Source organism: Scardinius erythrophthalmus (assembly GCF_964197995.2).
Source record: "Scardinius erythrophthalmus genome assembly, chromosome: 23".
NCBI lineage: Eukaryota > Metazoa > Chordata > Actinopteri > Cypriniformes > Leuciscidae > Scardinius > Scardinius erythrophthalmus.
Genome location: NC_138243.1, coordinates 14,475,591 through 14,495,917, shown reverse-complemented (window position 1 = coordinate 14,495,917; position 20,327 = coordinate 14,475,591). Strand labels below are relative to the sequence as shown.

Genomic DNA, 20,327 nt, shown 5'->3' with positions numbered 1-20,327 from the left:
ATAGAATTTTAATTTTGGTTTAAATTAATGGTTAAATGGTTGCTCAGAAGTCATTCATTTTTAATTAGTGTTGCCTTTTTGAGGCGCACAAGCAAATATTGGCAATGCAAGTTGAGCTTTATTTTATGTAAATGAGCAGTTATGCAATGCAATGGCTACCAGTGGGAGTGCAGACAGAGGAAGTCAGGTGATTTGCCCTGTAGTTCAGCAACTCCAGCAATTAATTCAGTATGGACGCGGATGCACCTTAAGTTTTTTGCATAGAACCACTGAAGAAAATTTATTAACCTAAGATCTTAGTATTCCATTTCTGGAAGTTAAAGGGATAGTTCACCCAAAAATTATGTAATTAAGTACTCACCCTCATGTCGTTCCATACCCGTAAGTCTTTTGTTCATCTTCAGAACACAAATGAATCTTTTTGAGGAAATCTGAGAGCTCTCTGTACTCTCCATAGACAGCTACGCAACTACCACTTTGATTCTGCAAAAAAAGTTCATAAAGAGATCGAAAACTCATCCATATAAATTGAGGGGTTTAGTCCAAATTTTCGGAGGAGACACTGTCGCTTTATATGATGAACAGATTAAATTTAGGCTTTTATTCACATATAAACATTCATCAACTCATACATCAGTTATGGTAAACGGAAACTCAAGCATGTTAGCTTGATGTGTGAGAAGCTGAGGTTCATTGTCGTGTTACGCTGCACGTTTGAGCTTCAGCAAGAACCAATGAGGTTCATTCTCATGTTACGCAGCACGTTTGAGCTTCAGCAAGAACCTTTGAGGTTCATTCTCGAGTTACGCAACATGTTTGAGCTTCAGCAAGAACCAATGAGGTTCATTCTCATGTTACGCAGCACGTTTGAACTTCAGCGAGAACCAATGAGGTTCATTCTCGTGTTATGCAACACATTTGAGCTTCAGCAAGAACCAATGAGGTTCATTCTCGAGTTACACAACACGTTTGAGCTTAAGCAAGAACCAATGAGGTTCATGCTCATGTTACGCAGCACGTTTGAACTTCAGCAAGAACCAATGAGGTTCATTCTCGTGTTACACAACACGTTTGAGCTTCAGCAAGAACCAATGAGGTTCATTCTCGTGTTACACTGCACGTTTGAGCTTCAGCAAGAACCAATGAGGTTCATTCTCATGTTACGCAGCACGTTTGAACTTCAGCGAGAACCAATGAGGTTCATTCTCGTGTTATGCAACACATTTGAGCTTCAGCAAGAACCAATGAGGTTCATTCTCATGTTACGCAGCACGTTTGAACTTCAGCGAGAACCAATGAGGTTCATTCTCGTGTTATGCAACACATTTGAGCTTCAGCAAGAACCAATGAGGTTCATTCTCGAGTTACACAACACGTTTGAGCTTAAGCAAGGACCAATGAGGTTCATGCTCATGTTACGCAGCACGTTTGAACTTCAGCAAGAACCAATGAGGTTCATTCTCGTGTTACACAACACGTTTGAGCTTCAGCAAGAACCAATGAGGTTCATTCTCGTGTTACACTGCACGTTTGAGCTTCAGCAAGAACCAATGAGGTTCATTCTCGTGTTACACTGCACGTTTGAGCTTCATCAAGAACCAATGAGGTTCATTCTCGTGTTACACAACACGTTTGAGCTTAAGCAAGAACCAATGAGGTTCATGCTCATGTTACGCAGCACGTTTGAGCTTCAGCAAGAACCAATGAGGTTCATTCTCGTGTTACACTGCACGTTTGAGCTTCAGCAAGAACCAATGAGGTTCATTCTGGTGTTACGCAACACGTTTGAGCTTCAGCAAGAACCAATGAGGTTCATTCTCGTGTTACACTGTACGTTTGAGCTTCAGCAAGAATCAATGAGGTTCATTCTCGTGTTACACTGTACGTTTGAGCTTCAGCAAGAACCGATGAGGTTCATTCTCGTGTTACGCAACACGTTTGAGCTTCAGCAAGAACCAATGAGGTTCATGCTCATGTTACGCAGCACGTTTGAACTTCAGCAAGAACCAATGAGGTTCATTCTCGTGTTACACTGTACGTTTGAGCTTCAGCAAGAACCAATGAGGTTCATTCTCGTGTTACACTGCACGTTTGAGCTTCAGCAAGAACCAATGAGGTTCATTCTCGTGTTACACTGCACGTTTGAGCTTCAGCAAGAACCAATGAGGTTCATTCTCGTGTTACGCAACACGTTTGAGCTTCAGCAAGAACCAATGAGGTTCATTCTCGAGTTACGCTGCATGTTTTAACTTCCGCAAGGACCAATGAGCTTCATTCTCATGTTACGCAACACATTTGAGCTTCAGCAAGAACCAATAAGGGTTCATTCTCGTGTTACGCAGCACATTTGAGCTTCAGCAAGAACCAATGAGGTTCAGTCTCGTGTTACGTAACACGTTTGAGCTTAAGCAAGAACCAATGAGGTTCAGTCTCGAGTTACGCTGCACGTTTTAGCTTCCGCAAGAACAATAAGGCTCATTCTTGAGAGTTACGCAGCAAGTTTGAGCTTCCACAAGTACCATTGAGGTTCATTCTCGTGTCTTACACATCATGTTTGAGCTTCAGCAAGAACCAAAGAGGTTTGTTCTAGTGCGTCAAGAAGGTTCGGTTGAGCTTCTGTTTATGTCCACTGATCAATGTTTATGTTATGATGTCTGACTCGGTTGAGTAGTTGAATCCATATGCTGTGTTTATTAAACACTGTGACACAAACAATATAAGGTTCAAGACCGGAAGCATGGTCCGTGAGCATGCACAGGTTCGATTAACAGTAGAAGCAGTCCAAACAGCAAACGGATCAAAGTCCGTAATCCAAAAACTGTAGTCAAGAACAGGCAGAGAAACATACACGTGACAAAAAAACAAGATAACGGAAATGCTAAGTAAAGCCAGGGTAACCTGGCAATACTTCACAACATGATGAACAAACATCATGGCTTATAAAAGATAAGAAAAGGAAGTGATGCAAGAAGAACAGGCAGTAGTTAGTACTCAGGCGATGGCTCCCTCTGGCGGTTGGAGGAATGGATGGTGGATGCAGATGTTAGTTTAAATGTGAATAAAAGCCTAAATTAAGTCTGTTTATCATATAAAGCGATCATGTCTCTTCAAAAAAAAATTGGACTAAACTGCTAAATTTATATGGATTATTTTTACGATCTCTTTATGACCTTTTTGGAGTATCAAAGTGGTAGCTGCGTAGCTGTCAACGGAGGGAAAGAAAGCTCTCAGATTTCATCAAAAAGAACTTCATTTGTGTTCCGAAGAAGAACGAACGTCTTACAGGTTTGGAGGGTGCATGAGGGTGAGTAATAAATGACAGAATTTTCTGGTTTTTGGTAAACTATCCCTTTAATTCTTCTGTACAGGTTCAACCTGAGGTCTCAATGGCACAATCTTTTTTTTATGTTGAGTCACCATAACATGCTGTTCTAGAAGGGAAATAGACAGTAAGGAGAGAGAATGTGATGTGTCATGAGCTCTTGTGCCTTATGTAGCTCTATGTGAGTTTTGTGTGTGTGTAACGGATTGAGAAGTATTTTATTGGGATGGCAGTTGTCAGGGTGCGCTAGTGAAGCACATTCCTGTCTGGGTTGTCAAGGACTAGCTTACATGTCACGCTTGTCTATTGAAATGACTGTCGCACATATTAAATAACCATACTACTGCAGCGTCCCATGAACGTTGTGACAGGGCGGTCTGACATGAATCCTAAACACTTCACGCCCTATGAGGTGAATTTGATGGTGCTAAATCGTTAAAATAATGTCCGACAGCAATTACATACTGTCATACATATGTCAAACTCTGGCAGGAAAATCTCACTGAAGACTAATTGCAGAAATATTGACCTTAGTCTGTGAGGGAATATCTCTCTGTCTTTCCCTCCCTCTCATTGCCATTTATTTAGCATGGTTTTTATCTTCTGCTATATCTCTCAGAAGCAGTGATGTTCCTTGAATCATCCATATCAAATACAATCCATCTTTCTATCAAGGACAACAGACGTAGGACAGATAGTCCCAACTGGATACCTTCCCCCACTTCATGCCATTATCTTTGCCATCCCTGACAGTTTTACATCCTCTCTTCTGTGTCTTTCTCGTCTTCATCTCTGTTATCCTGTTTCATCCTATGTTACGTTGTCTCTAGTCTTGCAAAGCCAGACATTTGACTCAAGGAAAAGGTCTGGTTGTCATTGCAGCTTATTCTTCCCAAGAACAGCCCACTTAGACAGGAAAAGACAGTTTGATTGACAACCATACAGTTTTCAACCTGACTATTCCATTCTCTCTGACACTGTTTGCTATTCTTCATCAAGTATTTTATCTATTTTTCGGAGTATGAATTCTTCTTTATTTCGTCCCACAGCACAGTTCAACTTGATTCCTGTGGGTCTGCGGATAGTGGCGATTCAGGGAGCGAAGACTGGTTTCTACCTGGGCATGAACAGCGAGGGATATCTTTACACCTCTGTAAGTGACTGAATGCTCTTTTAAGGATTGATGATTATCATAATTAGAATAATTATGCAGGTGCCCTCCATGTGTCTCCACAATAATGATTCACAGATAATTGACAACATGCAGCTTTTAGAGAGGTAAATAATTATGCAGACATTTTAATTACTCTCCTCATATTAAAGAGTTTGGCCAAATAAACTGATGTGAAAGATGGCGTAATTAGGATGATGTGGACACTTTTCTTGGTGCTGAAAACGTCAGGCTTAGTTTATGGCGTGAAAGTATAAATTCTGGGTCTTGCGTTGAAGATTTTGGACTCTCTCCATGGTGCTGAATTTCCAGGTTGCTCTCCATGGTGCTGAACTTCTCTGGTTATATCATTGGGGTCCAATCCTGTTCCTCCAGGACCACCATCCTACAGAGTATACATCTAATACTAATGAAACACACCTAAGGTAAAGGTCTTCAGGAAGACTAGAAGGGTCAGGTTGGTGTGTTGGATTAGGTTTGAGGCAGCCTTCCAGTGGCCGAATTGGGCACCCCAGGGCACCAGAATTTTCATGACTGATCCAATTATTTTTATTTTTTTGATTTAGGAGCTCTAATGTCACAACACCAAATAAAATGGTTCAATATGCAGTTCTGTATACCGTTCAAAAGCCTAAGGTCTGTATTATTATTATTATTATTTTAAAGTCTCTTATGCACACCAACAGTAAAAACAAAAATATTGTGAAATATATGAATAATATATATTTATATTTTATATATTTTATAATTAATTGTTGTGATGGCAAAGCTGAATTTTCAGCATAATTACTCCAGTCTTCAGTGTCACATGACCCTTTAGAAATCATTATAATATGCTGATTTTGGACTCAAGAAACATTTCTTATTATTATCAATGTTGAAAAAACAGCTGCTGCTAAGTATTTTTGTGGAAAACATATTAATATTTTTATGATAATAATAATATAAAATAAATTTAAAATTATATCAATATAAAATAATATATTTCAGGGTTCTTTGATAAATCTAAAATTCATAAATTAGAAGGTAAATAAAAAGAACAGCATTTATTTATAATGGAAATCTTTTGTAACATTATCAATGTCTTGACTGTCACTTTTTAAATGTTTATTAACGCATCTTTGTTGAATTAAATGGTCAATTTGCTTAAAAAATAATAATAATAATTACTTAGCCCAATTTTTTTTGAACGGTAGTGCATTTAGCCACAATACATTTTAAAAATATTAATCTCACTTGAAAAGCAACAACAGGATATCTGAAATCTCTTGTGGTTCTGGAAACATTTCAAATCCTGTTTTAAATGTACTAGATACCCTATAGTCAGATTGGATATGTGCTGTCACTGCTCTCAAAGGTCAATCTTTCCCATAAAAATAAAAACAATAACAAGGGATTAGCCCATGCAGTGTGTCCAATTACCCAAATTGTGCATGAGGTGGAGTAGAATGGAAAGCAGCAGCATTAGCAGGCAAGGTGGAGCAGATATTTAGACTGTCACGGCCAGAGCAGGATAAAGAGAAAAGAGAGCGTGATGAGACGGCTCTCAGAGAGAGAGAGACATTGAGTGTGTGTTTGTTAAGCTGTGTATATGAGTGTGCATCCCAGAGCTGCCGATTAGAATGTGGGGATGAGAGAGCTTTTGTCTCCTGCCTCTCTGTGAACTGAGAAATGAGGGGATTTTCTTCTCAGAAGTGGAGAGCTGCATTTGGTTCAAAGGCAACTGACTCTAATTCAGAGCCTGTGTAGCTTACCGACGCGCTGCAAGCCTTGGGACATTCTGCCCTGTGTTGCTATCCTAAGACTGTCCCTCCTCCCCTTTTTTATGTCTTAGGTCTGGTCCGTCTATGCTGTCACTGTCCTTTCATTTGGACTCATCCTTAACAGATTTGTCCTTTCCGTGCTACTGTAACCATCTGAATTTGTCCTGTAGTTGCCCTATTCCAGTCTTTGGCAGTCAAACAAACCTTATTTTTGCTTGCAGTCGAATCAGAGATCATTACATTGAATTCTGTGTATTTTAATCAATGTCAAAGGGGTTACGTAAGCAGATTAATTTGGGAATGTTTACAATGCATGCTGCTTAACTGGCATCTGGATGCAGGAAATCATACTGGGTTTTGTTATATCACCATTGCGTCTGTGTGTGCATAAGATTTTTTTTAAGCATACGTGAGAGTTTTAAATGCGAGTGCAAGTGTGTGTTTGATAACCATCGACTTGGAGAAAGCGTGTGTAACGGAACAGACAAATGTGTGAGAGAGGCTCAGAAACTCGGAGGACACAGCCAATGGGGAAACACCTCAATCCCCGGAGCATTTTTCTCTTCCGCATGCTCCCATTCCCCTCCCCTCCCCTCCTCACTGCAGCTAAAGAGAAGGTCATTCATAATATGCCACTATATTGTCAAGCTCTATAAGTATCTCATTGTAATAAGCCCACGTAAATTAGACGAGCTGCCTCAGGGATTGTGCTCTTCTGCCACATAATGGATTTCATACATCCATTTGGGCAGACATTCTTCATGTACTCATGCAGCATTTGGTGCAAAGCCTGTAATGACCATTAAGGTTTAAAATGCACCGTCAAATCTGGAAGAGGCAATTCAGCTGAATGATTTAAAAGGTTAAAATTCACAAAATGTGCATTTATGACAACATTCCATTGTCATTTACTTTTGAATATGGCACATCCATCAAATAAAAATGCTGTGAGTTCGATTTTTCATGGCTATCTCAAAGTACTCTCCTTTTACAGTTTTGTCTTTTGACGGCATAAGTAAGGAACAGATGTTTTATGGTAAATAATGTAACCTTACTTTAAATTAATTATACTCTTAATTGGCAAAATAACATTTTGGAAGACTGATGAAAATTGTCTATGATGGTTATTTTCTTCCCCTAATGTAATTAGAATAGATTTAACTTTAATTTGTTAAATTTGTTCTGTTTAATGAAAAAGAAACATTCCGGCTTTGTGCTGAGCAAAAATTAAACGGTTCAAAAAATAGTATTAATAATTAATTAGCCATAACAGTCTAAATAAAAAATATTTTTAGAATCCTACACTCATAAAGTGAATAAAGGTTGCAAAAGTGAGTTTTCGCAAAGTTGCCAAAGAAGAACCATTTTGCATTCCCCAAAGAATCTTTCAAAAGTTCTTAATAAAGAATCGTTAGTGTGAATAACATTTCAATAAATTATCTAAACAGTCTTTTTCCATTTTAAAGAACTTGTGCAATGAAAAGTTTCCATGGATGATAAAGGTTTTTCTGGAACCATAGATCCCAATAAATAACCTTTATTTTTAAGAGTGGAAATTCATTGGTCAAGAACAGGGAACCCCAATATTCTGTCATCATCATTACACATATTATATTTTCTTTCTTCCACTGAACACAAAAGAGGATATTTTACAGAATGTGAGCTTCTCTTATAGACTAATGTGGATGGTAACTGTCAAGCTCCAAAAGAAAAAGAAGCATAATCTAACCCATATGATGATATATTAATCTATATTGGAATAACATGAGGATGAGTAAAATATGACCGAATTTGCATTTCTGGTTGAACTATTTCATCAACTTCCAACACTGAGCTGAAAGCTTTCCAGCAGCCTTCATTGTTCTGCGTCTTGAACTATCCAGTCAGCAGCTGTGTAGCCCTGGAGAGCGATGGGGAACGGACTACTGAGGGAACCTCCATGCTATTGGTCTACGGTTATATGGGCATCAAGGTCTGTGAGATACCTGTTGTGGAGTTATGAAAATGATTTTCTGATAAAAATAGAGCCTTGTCCCGTCCTGACCCATTTTATAGACAGTATGCTCTGGAAAAACCCTCCTGGGCTGAGCGAGAGAGGGTGAGAAAGAGAACATGAGAAAGATATGAGGAGTGGGAGGCGCTGACACAGTTGTAAGGTTCCTGACAGAAATAGTTATGGGCCTGTTGCCATGATCAGCCATTATTCAGACGACACGGGCTTTGATTTAAAACTGCTTGCTTCAAACTAAGTTTCTACCAGCTAACTTGCAGTATAATGGCATTGTCTGAGCACAATAGGTGCATGTGTGGGTGGGTGTGTGATTTGTGTGACCTCAGACAAGATGTGTATAGTGTCTGTTGTGGTGCCTTCATCTCAGGTTTGATAAATGGTTTCTATAGACTCTCTCCTCTACAGATGGTATTGAGGTTCCGAATGCTTCTGTCACTGAGATGCAATCACACCCATCACACCGCAGACTCAAAAGAGAGACGTGGTTTGTAAAGGTAAATGAAAAGCCAGAGACATACCGATATGAATCCAAACTAGAACACATGCAATTGCTTTCAAACACACCTCATTCCCAGCGTTCCCTCACAAGTCGACGAGGGACGGAGAAAGAGAGAGAGAGACAGAAGTTTAAGTGATTCAGTAATCTTCTCCTTCCCCCTTGCAGGTAATGAACTGCAGATTGTAGCTGTTCATCCCCATAAACCCTCTGCGGCATTTTAAGCTGCCTCCATTTCCCATAAGCCCCCTTATGAACCCTAGCTTCAATTGAGTCTCTTATTACTCTGTGGCCTTTGTCTTTGCACAAGGTGATCTCAGTATTCATAGGTATATTAGAATGTCTTGATAGACACTAATATACTATATTTCATGTATGTACATAGAGACACACTAAGCTTTCCATGTCCTCTGACAACTGGTTGGAGCTGAAGCTGAGTGAATGTGGAATTAAAGCATACATTGACTACAATGTAATCCCTTATTAAAGCAACACTAAGGAACTTTTCCTCTTCGGTCGCCCTACAGGTTGGAAGCGGAATTGTCCATTACCGCTGTCATAAATAATTTCGCCGCCCGCAGCCTACTGTCGCACGCACACTCGCTGTTTATCTAGCACCGGCTTTGGAATGAACGATGTTCACTGACAAGGTAGAGTATGTTGCATGATTTCATGAAAGTATGATGTATTGCGACATCAGAAAAGAAGGAAAACTAAATAATGACTATTGTAACGCTTGACGTAAAGCAAGTTAAATTTGTAGTTTTCTTATGTCTCATTCAAATATACAGAAACGCGACCCGGTTTGACAAACTTGCATGGTGCGGTTATAGGCTAGCAGATATAGGGCCGAAAAGCGAATCCAGAAGTGCCTTTCACCCTGTTACGACTTGATACGATTTTGGAAAAATTATTTTAAGGTAAAAAATGTTCCTTAGTGTTGCTTTAATATTTTGTTGGTTCTCCCTTTATTTATTACAGCAGACATTCTTCTGGGTATTGACTCACTAAACATTGCGTATGCGCCATGCTAAACTTATTTAAAATCATCCTTAAAAGTTGAGCTTCATTGGAAGACCTGCTTGACATCACAAATCAGCTTTATCATTTCCCATAGGGTTTCAATGGCTTTAAGGTCAGGGGATTGAGGAGGCCACTTAAAGACTTCAAAATGCTGAGCATGAACACTTTCAATCCATGGTAATCAACTGTAGTTCAAAACATGTCCTGTGTTAAAATGGATATTTTGTATTTTTACTCAGCCTGTACTCGGTGGCAGTCAAATAATCAGAGTCACTAACAGCTGATTTGTCTAACAGTTCATTCATCACACTGGAAATTAAAGGGTCAAGTCGAGTGCACTGCAATCTCATGCTGTGTTTTATACTGCACATTTTGGAAAATATAGTTCATCCTAGCAATATGTGCATGCATACTGCAGAAAGAATAGTATTTCTATTCTAAATATTCAGGAAAGCGAATGCGTTTCACTCATTACAGATTCACGTTTGTCATTGGTGTCACAACTGTTCCGATCGATCTTTCGACATCACACAACAAAATGAAAACACAAAGTCAAATTAGGCAAATGGGTTAACAAGTCAATGTGGTGGTGTTAAACATATTTAATTAACCTAATTTATCACAAATACAATATAAACAACCTATTCGATTAATCGTTGAACCTTAATAGATTTGTAAACATCTGAAGTGTTTATATTTTAGATGCTGTCAGTACTTTGATATTGTAAACGTACGTGTGCTCCACACTTTGCATACGAATAAAAAAAGAGATCCATTTTCTTTGCCACATGCTCATTAGTAATACTTCCTGGTTGTCCCCCCAACGACAGCCCTGTTCCAGATCGTTCATTAAAACAGGAGATGCCATCTTGCATTCCATAACATAATTCTTATTGACAGGGACCCTCAATTCATCACACAAAACAAAGATAAATGCCAAGAGCGTAAATTGATTGTTGCCTCGCCTGCATTCGTTTCATCCATCCATTGATGTTTCCTAATGTAGCACTGGATGCTTTATAGACTTATGTAATGTTGTATGTCACTGAACATCTGCCGAACACACAAACTAACTACACTGAATGCTGTGGGAAGACACATTACACATATGTACACATGCATTCAAGCGCAAGGATTAACTGATGCATAAACATATTGGGTAGAAGAAAAAAAACACACACACTCACTCATGAATGTAAGCCCCATTAAGGAGCTTTATGTTGAGAGATGATCACGGACGAGACTGGCCCCAAATGACATACAGACAGAGATTACTGCACTGTAGGGGCCACTTTCGGTCAGACAGCATCATCACATCCGGTGTGGAAACTAAAGTGTCTGGGTTTAGCTTGGTTGGCATGATCCAGTGAGCCCCTGCTGGTGAATACCTTTACTACACCTATCTACGGGTGCGTCTCAATCAACTCCCACACTTCCAAGGCCATGAACCAGTAAATCGTGTATATGAACTCATACACTGGTATAGTCAGACACAGAGACATAAGGATCCTGGCTCACCCTAACCTTAACCCACCCTAACCCAACATCCCTACGGGTATTTATGAATGACAACATAACTGATATCTTTATTTCATTATTTTTTACATTATGATAAATACTTTGCATGTTACATATACGTGCAACATTTCAACCGTAAATAAATTATAAATGTTAGCTAGATTATGTTCATTACCCGTTTAGTGATGTTTATGTTGACATTATGATTAAATAATGTTTTGTATTTTTAAGAACAACTTCCGTTAAGAGAACATAGTGCACATCGATGCTCCCTGGTTTCCACGGTGCATTGTGGGACTTTTAGGGAATGAAAGTTTCGGTGAACTGGAAGGATTTTGCGACAGCCCTTAAAATGGCCGACTCCCTGATCAGTGCCCTGACTACTGAATTAGGGCGCTGATTGAGATGCAGCCTACATCTTTCTCTATAGAGTGCTGCAGGGATGATGTAGTTTTGTTAACTGAAACCTGGAAATGGGTTTTCATTTGAGCACTTCCGGTTCCACCATCCCAGTCAATGGGTTTTTGCTTAAATGCTTGAAATTAGGTCCGTTGTTAACACAAGCTCAAGATATTTTCGTGTTTTATTCTACAACATAATATACATAGTAATACCCCCTTAATTGTGATTTTGTTTTTTAAAGCGTTTACTCTTCTTGTAAAAGGCGGTTGCTAACAAGTGGCTAAATGGGACTACAGAGATTGTCGTGGACATTAAACGTCATCAGCTGAACAGGTAAACTCATCTACTCACTAGTCCGCTTTCACAGCCTCGTTGTGTTTATAATCATGCTCTAGCAAGCTATCATAACTACAACTTTCAGGGAAAATGTTTTGAAATAAAAACTGAAATAGTTGCGACAGTGGTGTTGGTTATAGCCTACAATTAGCTTTTTACTTTTGTTCATAAAAGTGAACAAAATGTGTAAGGATCATTAACTTTTTGTTGGTCAGAGAGCTTATTTTATGCAATATTCCAAAAGCCGATGGAAAAATCCTATTGGCTTTTTCTCAAGGGAATCGGGGGTGATGCTAACTTATGGGTTGCCTACAAAATTACATCATCACTGCAGCACTCTATTGAAGACCATTTAAGAGTTCCTGTATTTTCAGACTAAATAAGACACTAAAAGCAAATATTTTGCAAATACAACACTTATTTTTTTTCACAGCGTGCATATAATTCATCCAGTTCCTCTCTTTCTTTTTCCGTTCTGCCAGTGCCATAGGCCTTCTCCACTCTCAGGAAGTATAGCACTCATTTATAGCTTGAGTTGTAACTTTGGTTTCCCAGTGTTCCTTTGTGGCCGAGACGCTTGTTTTGTGTGTTTCGCATGATCTTGAGATGAAGGGCATATTTCTCTGTCTACTTCCTGTCTCAGTGTAACGCCTTTAGCTGTAGTCATGGATTTGGGACTAATACAAAGTTTCACTGAATAATGCATGTGTCTTTGAAATAGCATAATTGATATCAATTATTCAACCGTGTCTCCAGCATTGTGTTACGTTTCCAGAACTTCCTGCCGAGAATCTAATGGACACAGAGGTCACGTTGGTCTCAAAAATCCAAGAAAATGTCAAGGCTGCTCTGTTGCAAAACTTTTAAAGCTTGTAAGATTGTCTCTTACGGGCATTAAAGTGATTTTAAAAAGTGCTGTAATGTATCTGTTTCTTGTCATTGGCAGTTTTACGTCACTGTTAAATTTTTCATCCCCTTTTAGTTATTGTTGTGTTTGGTGTTAAAGGTGCAACAGGCCTTGTGGAACATTGCAGATTGCTCTTTGTAGCACTTGAGCGGGCGCTGTAAACTGCCCTCGAGTAGAGCGTTTCTGAGTTTGCCATGTGGCAGTAACAAGGTCATTAACTCCACTTCGATGAGAGATAGAAACAGCACAGCAGTCGGATCCCACATCCTCCGTCTGTCAATTTCATGCTCTCTGAACCAAGAGCTGTGAGAAGAAGCTTGCAGAACGTCTTGGATTGGGACGTCATAGCTCAGGTCCCATGGTGGCTGTGTGGCGGAGTGTGTGGGTGCATGTTTTGTTGAGTCTGCGTGTTTGCTAGTATGGGTAGTTCACACTTTAAAATTTAATTATTCATAATTTTTAAGCTTAAAAATTCAAGCAACATTATAGGCCTACAGTACATTTCTAAGTCAGTACCATAGCAATCTGTAGTCAAATATATGCACGTATCAGCCGATATATGTTCATTTTTAATTTTATAGGCCCGATAAGAAAATTTGGCCGATATATTAAATCCGATAAATAATAGATTATTTCCTTCAGCTGAGACACAGATGCGCACCGTTCACCATGGCTTTGAATTCTTTGAAATATGATTGGAATCACTTCAAACAGAAAAATACAGATAAGTGCAACATGTGCAGCGCAAGTCTGTCATGAGAACATTATAATTGTGTGCTTGGGACAGCTTTAAATGGTGAAACTTTTTTGTTTTTGTAACCAGGCTCTCAAAAATTATTGGATTTAGATTTATCAGCCATTATATCGGTTATTGGCTTCCAAACATAAAGAATTTTTGGTATTGGCCAAATGCTTCATATTGGTGCATTACACACACACACACAATATTGCTGAGTCTGAAGGACATTATAAGGTGAATTTTTATTTATTTACAAGCTCATGGTCAATTTTGATGTCATATGGTGCAAGTCATACAAAGCCTTCTTGATTTAAGCCCGTTTAATTGTCATTCATTCACAAATACTTTGCTATGTGTCAGCATAAATTAGTCCATTGACTTACCAATCTTAAAGGGAAAGTTCACCCAAAAATGAAAATTCTGTCAGTAATTACTCACTCTCGTAGTGTTAACGTAGTGTTTTTGCGCAGCGCGTCAGTGTTGCACGTCACCACGTAGGCTCACTATTGGCCGACGCTGGTCATGTGTGTGACGCGCTGCGCAAAAACATTACGTTAACTCACTTGAGGCCCAGAGAGAAGGAAATGAATAGTGGAATAAAGTCATTATTTTTGTTTATTTTTAGCGCACAAAAAGTATTCTCGTCGCTTGATAAACTTAAGATTAAGTCACTGTGGTCACTTGGACTATATTAACGATCTCTTTTTTATAACTTTTCTGGGCCAGCAAGTTTCAGTCCCTCTATTCAATCCAGTCTATGGAGGAGTGAGACAGCTTTCAGATTTAATCAAAAATATCTTAATTTGTGTTCCGAAGATGAACGAAGGTCTTATGGGGTTGGAACAACATGAGGGTGAGTAATTACTGACAGAATTTTCATTTTTGGGTGAACTAACCTTTAATTCAAAAAGTTACTTCCGGTCTGGAATGGTGTTCCTTTTCTGATGACGTCAGTTTGACGGCTTGGGTTGAAAACGCTGAACCACTCCCCTCAAACCGTTAGTCTGCTATGAGCAGAGATGGAGAGGAGTGGTGCTAAAGTAAAACCCTGCCCTCTGTTCAGTATTCTGTTTCACTGGGAAATACGTCACAATGTAAAGTCGTTTCCAACTTTCGGTTCACGGGGACTTTAATATATTTGTCATTTTAGATATTAGGCATTTAACACATATATCAAGGATGCTATTGGTTTTATTATGATCCAATGGTGTGATGCAAAATCCTTTTGTTTGACATTCATAATAATTTATAATATTATTTAAATATATTTTGGACAAAAAAAAATGTATATCAAACTATAAAATCATTTTTTATAGTTTGCTTTGTCACGTAAGTACACGTATTTGAAAAGTTAAGAAATTCTTCTTAAGATTATAAATGCGATTTCATATTTTTATAATAGAATAAATTGTCACAACATATGACAGTGTCTGTGTATGCCTAGAAAATTCCATATCATATTCATTTCTTTGTAGCCAAGAGTGGTACAAACTTCTCATAGTTAAAATCCGCGTGAACTGGAAGTTACGACCGACTTTACTTTAGTATTGTGACTTATAGTAAAATAGAATAGTAAAATGAGGAAAAAATTAAGGGTGGAGCTTGATTTTTAGGGCACTGCCTCACAATCTCTAGCTTGAAGTGGTTAAGGATGTTCCGCCCAAGCTGTCAAACTGACGGCATCAGAGAATTTACAGAGGGAGAAGGATTCTTTCAGATTTTGAATCTTTTTTTTTAATGACCAAGTAGAACAGATTCAATCAGACACTTGCATACAAAAGGAGAGAAATGGAGGGAGGCAGCGAAGGAGGAGAAGAAGGGGAGGAGAGAAGGTGGGGCGAGGGGAAGGTCAGAGTGCTGCTCTGCATAATAAAGATCTCGGCATCGTCATCGGGATTCTCCACACGCACGCTGGATATTACCTTTTTCTCCACATGTCATTCCAACCCATTCCACCAGGACACGCAAGCTGAAGGAGCATGTCTAACTCGTTCAAGAGTCAGAGCGAAAGGATTAGCTTTTTATTTAAGCCCGTAATCATGGCTACTCAATGCAAACTCTCCCACGCACAGATAGGAGCTGGTCATCTAGGTCAGGGGATTTAAACCTGGGGTCCAGGGGGCGCAAGGGGCGCTAGGGAGACTATGAAAAGTTTGAGAAAATAAGATTTTACAAAATGGATCTTGGGTTGTCTATGACAAAATGTGCACTTAAGATATCAATGAAACATTGAATAAATTATTTCTTTTCTAAATCTGATAATATTACGATTTAATGCCATTCCTTTCCAAAGAGTGCTCAGAAATCCCGAGATTAGTCGTGATGATAATTGCATTGACAGCACTAGTTTTTAGTAGTTAGATTTTAGTCATATTTGTAATCATTTAGATTTCATATAGATTTTAGAATTATTTTTGATTATAGAATTATTATTTATATACTGTACGCATAATGTTCATCTCAGACATGCTAAATAAAACATAACTATTTTTAGAGAATATTAATAATAACATTTTGCTTAATCAATGAAAATATAAAAAACTGTTTTGACCCTTATTTAATTTTGTATTATTTTATAATTTTATAATATCATAATTAATTTCTCATACTGTGTTAATGAATGTTTATTTGTGAAAATGTGGAGCTGAATTTATATTTTAGGAAGGGGGTCTGTCCTATGGAGGTTTTTTGGCATCAAAATGTAAAAAAAAAAAAAACACGAACTTAGGTTGACTTTAGGTCAACTCTTGGTAGGTGGAGTCGGAGGATAGAGATCAAGTTCTTAATGTCTAAATATTATTCCACCACAAGCTATGCTGTGATTCATGTTGTCTAATAGGTCAAAGGTCAACTTTCAGGGTAATATATTGGAAGCCTGAACTTGAAAATGTGAGGTGGGGGGTGTTGATGTCCTTCACGGTGGCCATGGTAACTCGATTCACACGATTAGATTGTAATTAGCATTCCATAAGGCTGATCATCTATTGATCTCCTCCGTCTGTGAGATTCGGAGGACAACAAATACGTGAGGCAAAAGCTGCTTAGTTTGATGCATAGGCCAGAAGGGAGGGAGGGAGGGTGGGTTGGATAAAATGAGTGAAAGAAAAAGAACGAGAGAGCTGATGAAGACAAGTCTAAGAAAAAAATCCTGAGCGTTGCATAGACTAAAAGCAGACAGGCAGAAATTTGGTTGTATTTGCTAGTTTTCACTCAAGCTGCTTAATATTGGGAAAGAAAAACTCCCTGTAACCCTTTCATTCCCTTCCAGACCCCAGCATCTTCTCTGTTGCTCTTTCCCTCACCCAGTCTAAATCTCTCAGTCTCCGGTGGCTTGCCGAAAGTCTTCAGTCAGCCGTTTCTGCTTGGCTACCCTCAGTAAATCAATCCTGCTGATTGGGTCTGCTCTCTGACAGGGCAAGGACCCTGACGAAGACTAAGAGAGATGTATACATGTCGCTCCTAGTTACAGTCACCCGGCTACAGCAGCTTGTATTGGTGGGAAGGGCTCTTAGCGAAAGGGAGATGAATCGGAACAGCGAGGTTATGCTCGGAATGTGCTAAATTAAAGTTTTAGGTTGAAAGCGGAGTGTGTTTTTCTTCATCTCAGGTCATGACATTTTGAGTATCTGTAGATTTGTGGGCTCTGCTTTCAAGTTTGTATGTTTACATTAGCATTCCGGTACGTATGTTGAGTGGAGCTCACCGCTTTTCCACTCTCAGAGTACCTTTGGGGACAGTGTTAAGTTCATCAGTCATGCAAATGAATGCAGTTGTTGAGTAGTATAATCTACGTCCTGCTCTCTGGAGAACATTGCTTTCAGAAAAGCACCATGATGAGATTTCCCCTACCCCTATAGACGCAGCCCAAACAATCAAAAATACGGCATTGTTATTTCTGTTCTCAACATGCTAACTTTGTCATCTTTTTGTGTTCGCACACATCTGTGCATGCATTTCAGAACTCTAAACTTATTAGCATATTTGTGTTTTTCATTCTTTGGCAGGAGCATTTCAACCCAGAGTGCAAATTCAAAGAGAGTGTGTTTGAGAACTACTATGTGACGTACTCCTCCATGCTGTACCGCCAAAGCCAGTCGGGTCGCTCGTGGTACATTGGCATCAACCGGGACGGCCAAGTAATGAAGGGCAACCGCGTGAAGAAGACCAAAGCGGCTGCGCACTTCCTACCTAAAGTCATTGAAGGTCAGATCAGGTTTTAAATAAACATGAGACATTTTATGATGGTAAACTAGCCTAAAGTGGTAACTGTGTTTTAGAACATTCTACTAGGGGTTTAAACTTGGTCCAAGCAGGTTTATATGCTAGTAGACCATTTTTAGACCATTTTGGACCTGCAAGGTGTCTTAACCAACTAAGGTGGTTAAACATGGTGGCTGTTCAAACAGCTAATAATCAACCTGGACAAGCTAATAACCTGCTTGCACTGACTAATGACTAATATCCAGCTTGCTCTATCAGATAATGGCCACCTTGGACTAGCTAAAAAACACTTTACACCAGCTAATTAACCATCTTGCACCAGATTAAACCAGCCACTAACAATTTTACAGCAGTAACCTGATTGAACCAGCTAATAACCAGCTATGACCAGCTAATACAGATACACCAGCTAAAGACCAGCTTAGACCAAATAGACCACATTCCCAGAATGCACCAGCTAATAACCGTTTTGGATGAGCTTATAACCAGCTTGCACCATCTTAAACCAGCCAATAACCAGTTTAGAGCAGTTAATAACCTGCTTGGACCAGCGAATAATCTGCTTTCACTAGCGTAGGTCAGCTAATAATCAGTTTGCATTAGCTTAGACCAGATAATAACCAGCATAGACCAACTAGTAAGCAGCTTGCAACAGTTAATGGATATCTTAGATCAGCTAATAGCCATATTGCACCAGATTAACAGCCAGTTTAGATTAGTTAATAACCTGTTTGGACCATCTATAGCCATATTGCACCAGATTAACAGCCAGTTTAGATTAGTTAATAACCTGTTTGGACCATCTAATAGTTTACACCAGCATAGCAGCTAATATCCAGTTTATACTAGCTTAGACCAGATAATAGCCAGCTTGCATGTTTAGACCAGATAATATCCACCTTACGCCATTTAATAACCAATTTGCACCAGATTAAACCAGCCAATAACCATCTTAAATCAGTTAATAACCTGCTTGGACCAGTTAATAACCAGCTTGCATCAGCATAGACCAGCTAATATCCATTTTGTACTAGTTTAGACCAGATAATTACTAGCTTGCACCAGCTAATGGCCCTCCCAATATTCAGATTATTGGTCAATCAGTATGGGTTTTTCAATTGCAGACTCTTGAAGCTTTACATTTTCCACAGTTTCATGAATAGTGCAACTATTTATGACAAAGTTATTTTAGTTCCTCTGTTGTTGCTTTAAATAACATCAGTGTGTCTTTGTTCTTCTCTTTCCCTCAGTGGCCATGTACAAGGAACCTTCACTGCATGAGCTTGTAGCAGAGCAGAGTCCTCCTCGCAAAACCGTAAAGACTTCAGACTCCCCCTCCCACAAGAACGGCAGGAAAGAGGCGCCCAGAGCTGATGCTTCATAGCACAGGGGGCGCACACAGGGAGGGTGAAGGACTTCAGTGACACTGAGAACTCCATTTTCCTTCATGCAATAGGGGCAGGAAGAGCTGTATGAGCGGCTGCTTGATTTTGAATGGGGCGAGATCAGACAGCAGTCCCTGGCAATGAGAGGAGAATCCTTGCCTCTCTCGGTCGAACCAGCTCGTATATATTTCCACTGACCCGGCATGACACCTGACCCACCATATGATTCTATAATCCCCTGAAAAACATGTTTCTGTGCCCCCACATGCTGACAAAAAATGCTAACAATACATATTCTAACTGAAGAATTCAATTGACTTCTTTCCCTGCGGTGTCTTTTTGTTTGAACGAAGAGTTTGGGTGTGAGAACGAGAGCGCGAGGGAGAGAGGTTATTATGTAATATCATCATAATGATTCCAGCAGATGAGACCCACCCTGGTTAATTTTTTCCTGCCATCACTTTGCCAACGGCTGCTCTGTGCCAATCAGAACTATAGTAAGGAGTGCAGTAAATTTTGTTTTATTGGACCATTCAAGGAGGATCCAGTTCTATTGGTCTGCAGGTGTAGATTGATTTCTTCTGGGCCGCTGCCAGGGAAACCAATGGTATCGTCCGGAATAAGTGATCGGGCAGCTTTTAAAATTAAACAAAACCCTGTAGTTCCAATTCCTTCCACTGATATTCTCAAACACAACCTGATGACGATGATAATGAGCTGAGATTGAATCCACAACCCAAACGCATCTGTTTTTGGTTTAATTGTGGCTACACCTTGTAAGATCCAAAAAAGGAAAAAAACAAGTAAATTCTCTTGTGACGACTCTATTAATGTTTAATGGCCAGTGAGCTCGGATCAGCATCCATATCATTGGCAAACGAGTGCAGATTATTCGGGGCAGTTGTTTGATAGCTCTTTAATGGGATTCGTACAGGGGATTACATGGAGTCCAGCCATGATTGCTTGAATTATTTACTCCTTTTCTCGAGAACGTTCGGCTCGTTCAAGCAGTTCGGATGAGAAATTGTAATAT

General features: G+C 39.3%; 1 protein-coding gene across 1 annotated transcript in view; it reads left to right on the top strand.

Annotated features, from left to right (window-relative positions):
- The window catches only part of fgf11b (fibroblast growth factor 11b), a 44,955-nt gene extending 24,876 nt beyond the window's left edge, over nucleotides 1-20,079 (top strand). The window contains exons 3-5 of the mRNA XM_081354993.1: nucleotides 4,372-4,475; nucleotides 17,693-17,891; nucleotides 19,160-20,079. Coding sequence (XP_081211119.1) covers nucleotides 4,372-4,475; nucleotides 17,693-17,891; nucleotides 19,160-19,293 — 437 coding nt within the window. The 3' untranslated portion in view covers nucleotides 19,294-20,079. The remainder of the gene's footprint in view (nucleotides 1-4,371; nucleotides 4,476-17,692; nucleotides 17,892-19,159) is intronic.
- The last annotated feature ends 248 nt before the right edge of the window (nucleotides 20,080-20,327 follow it).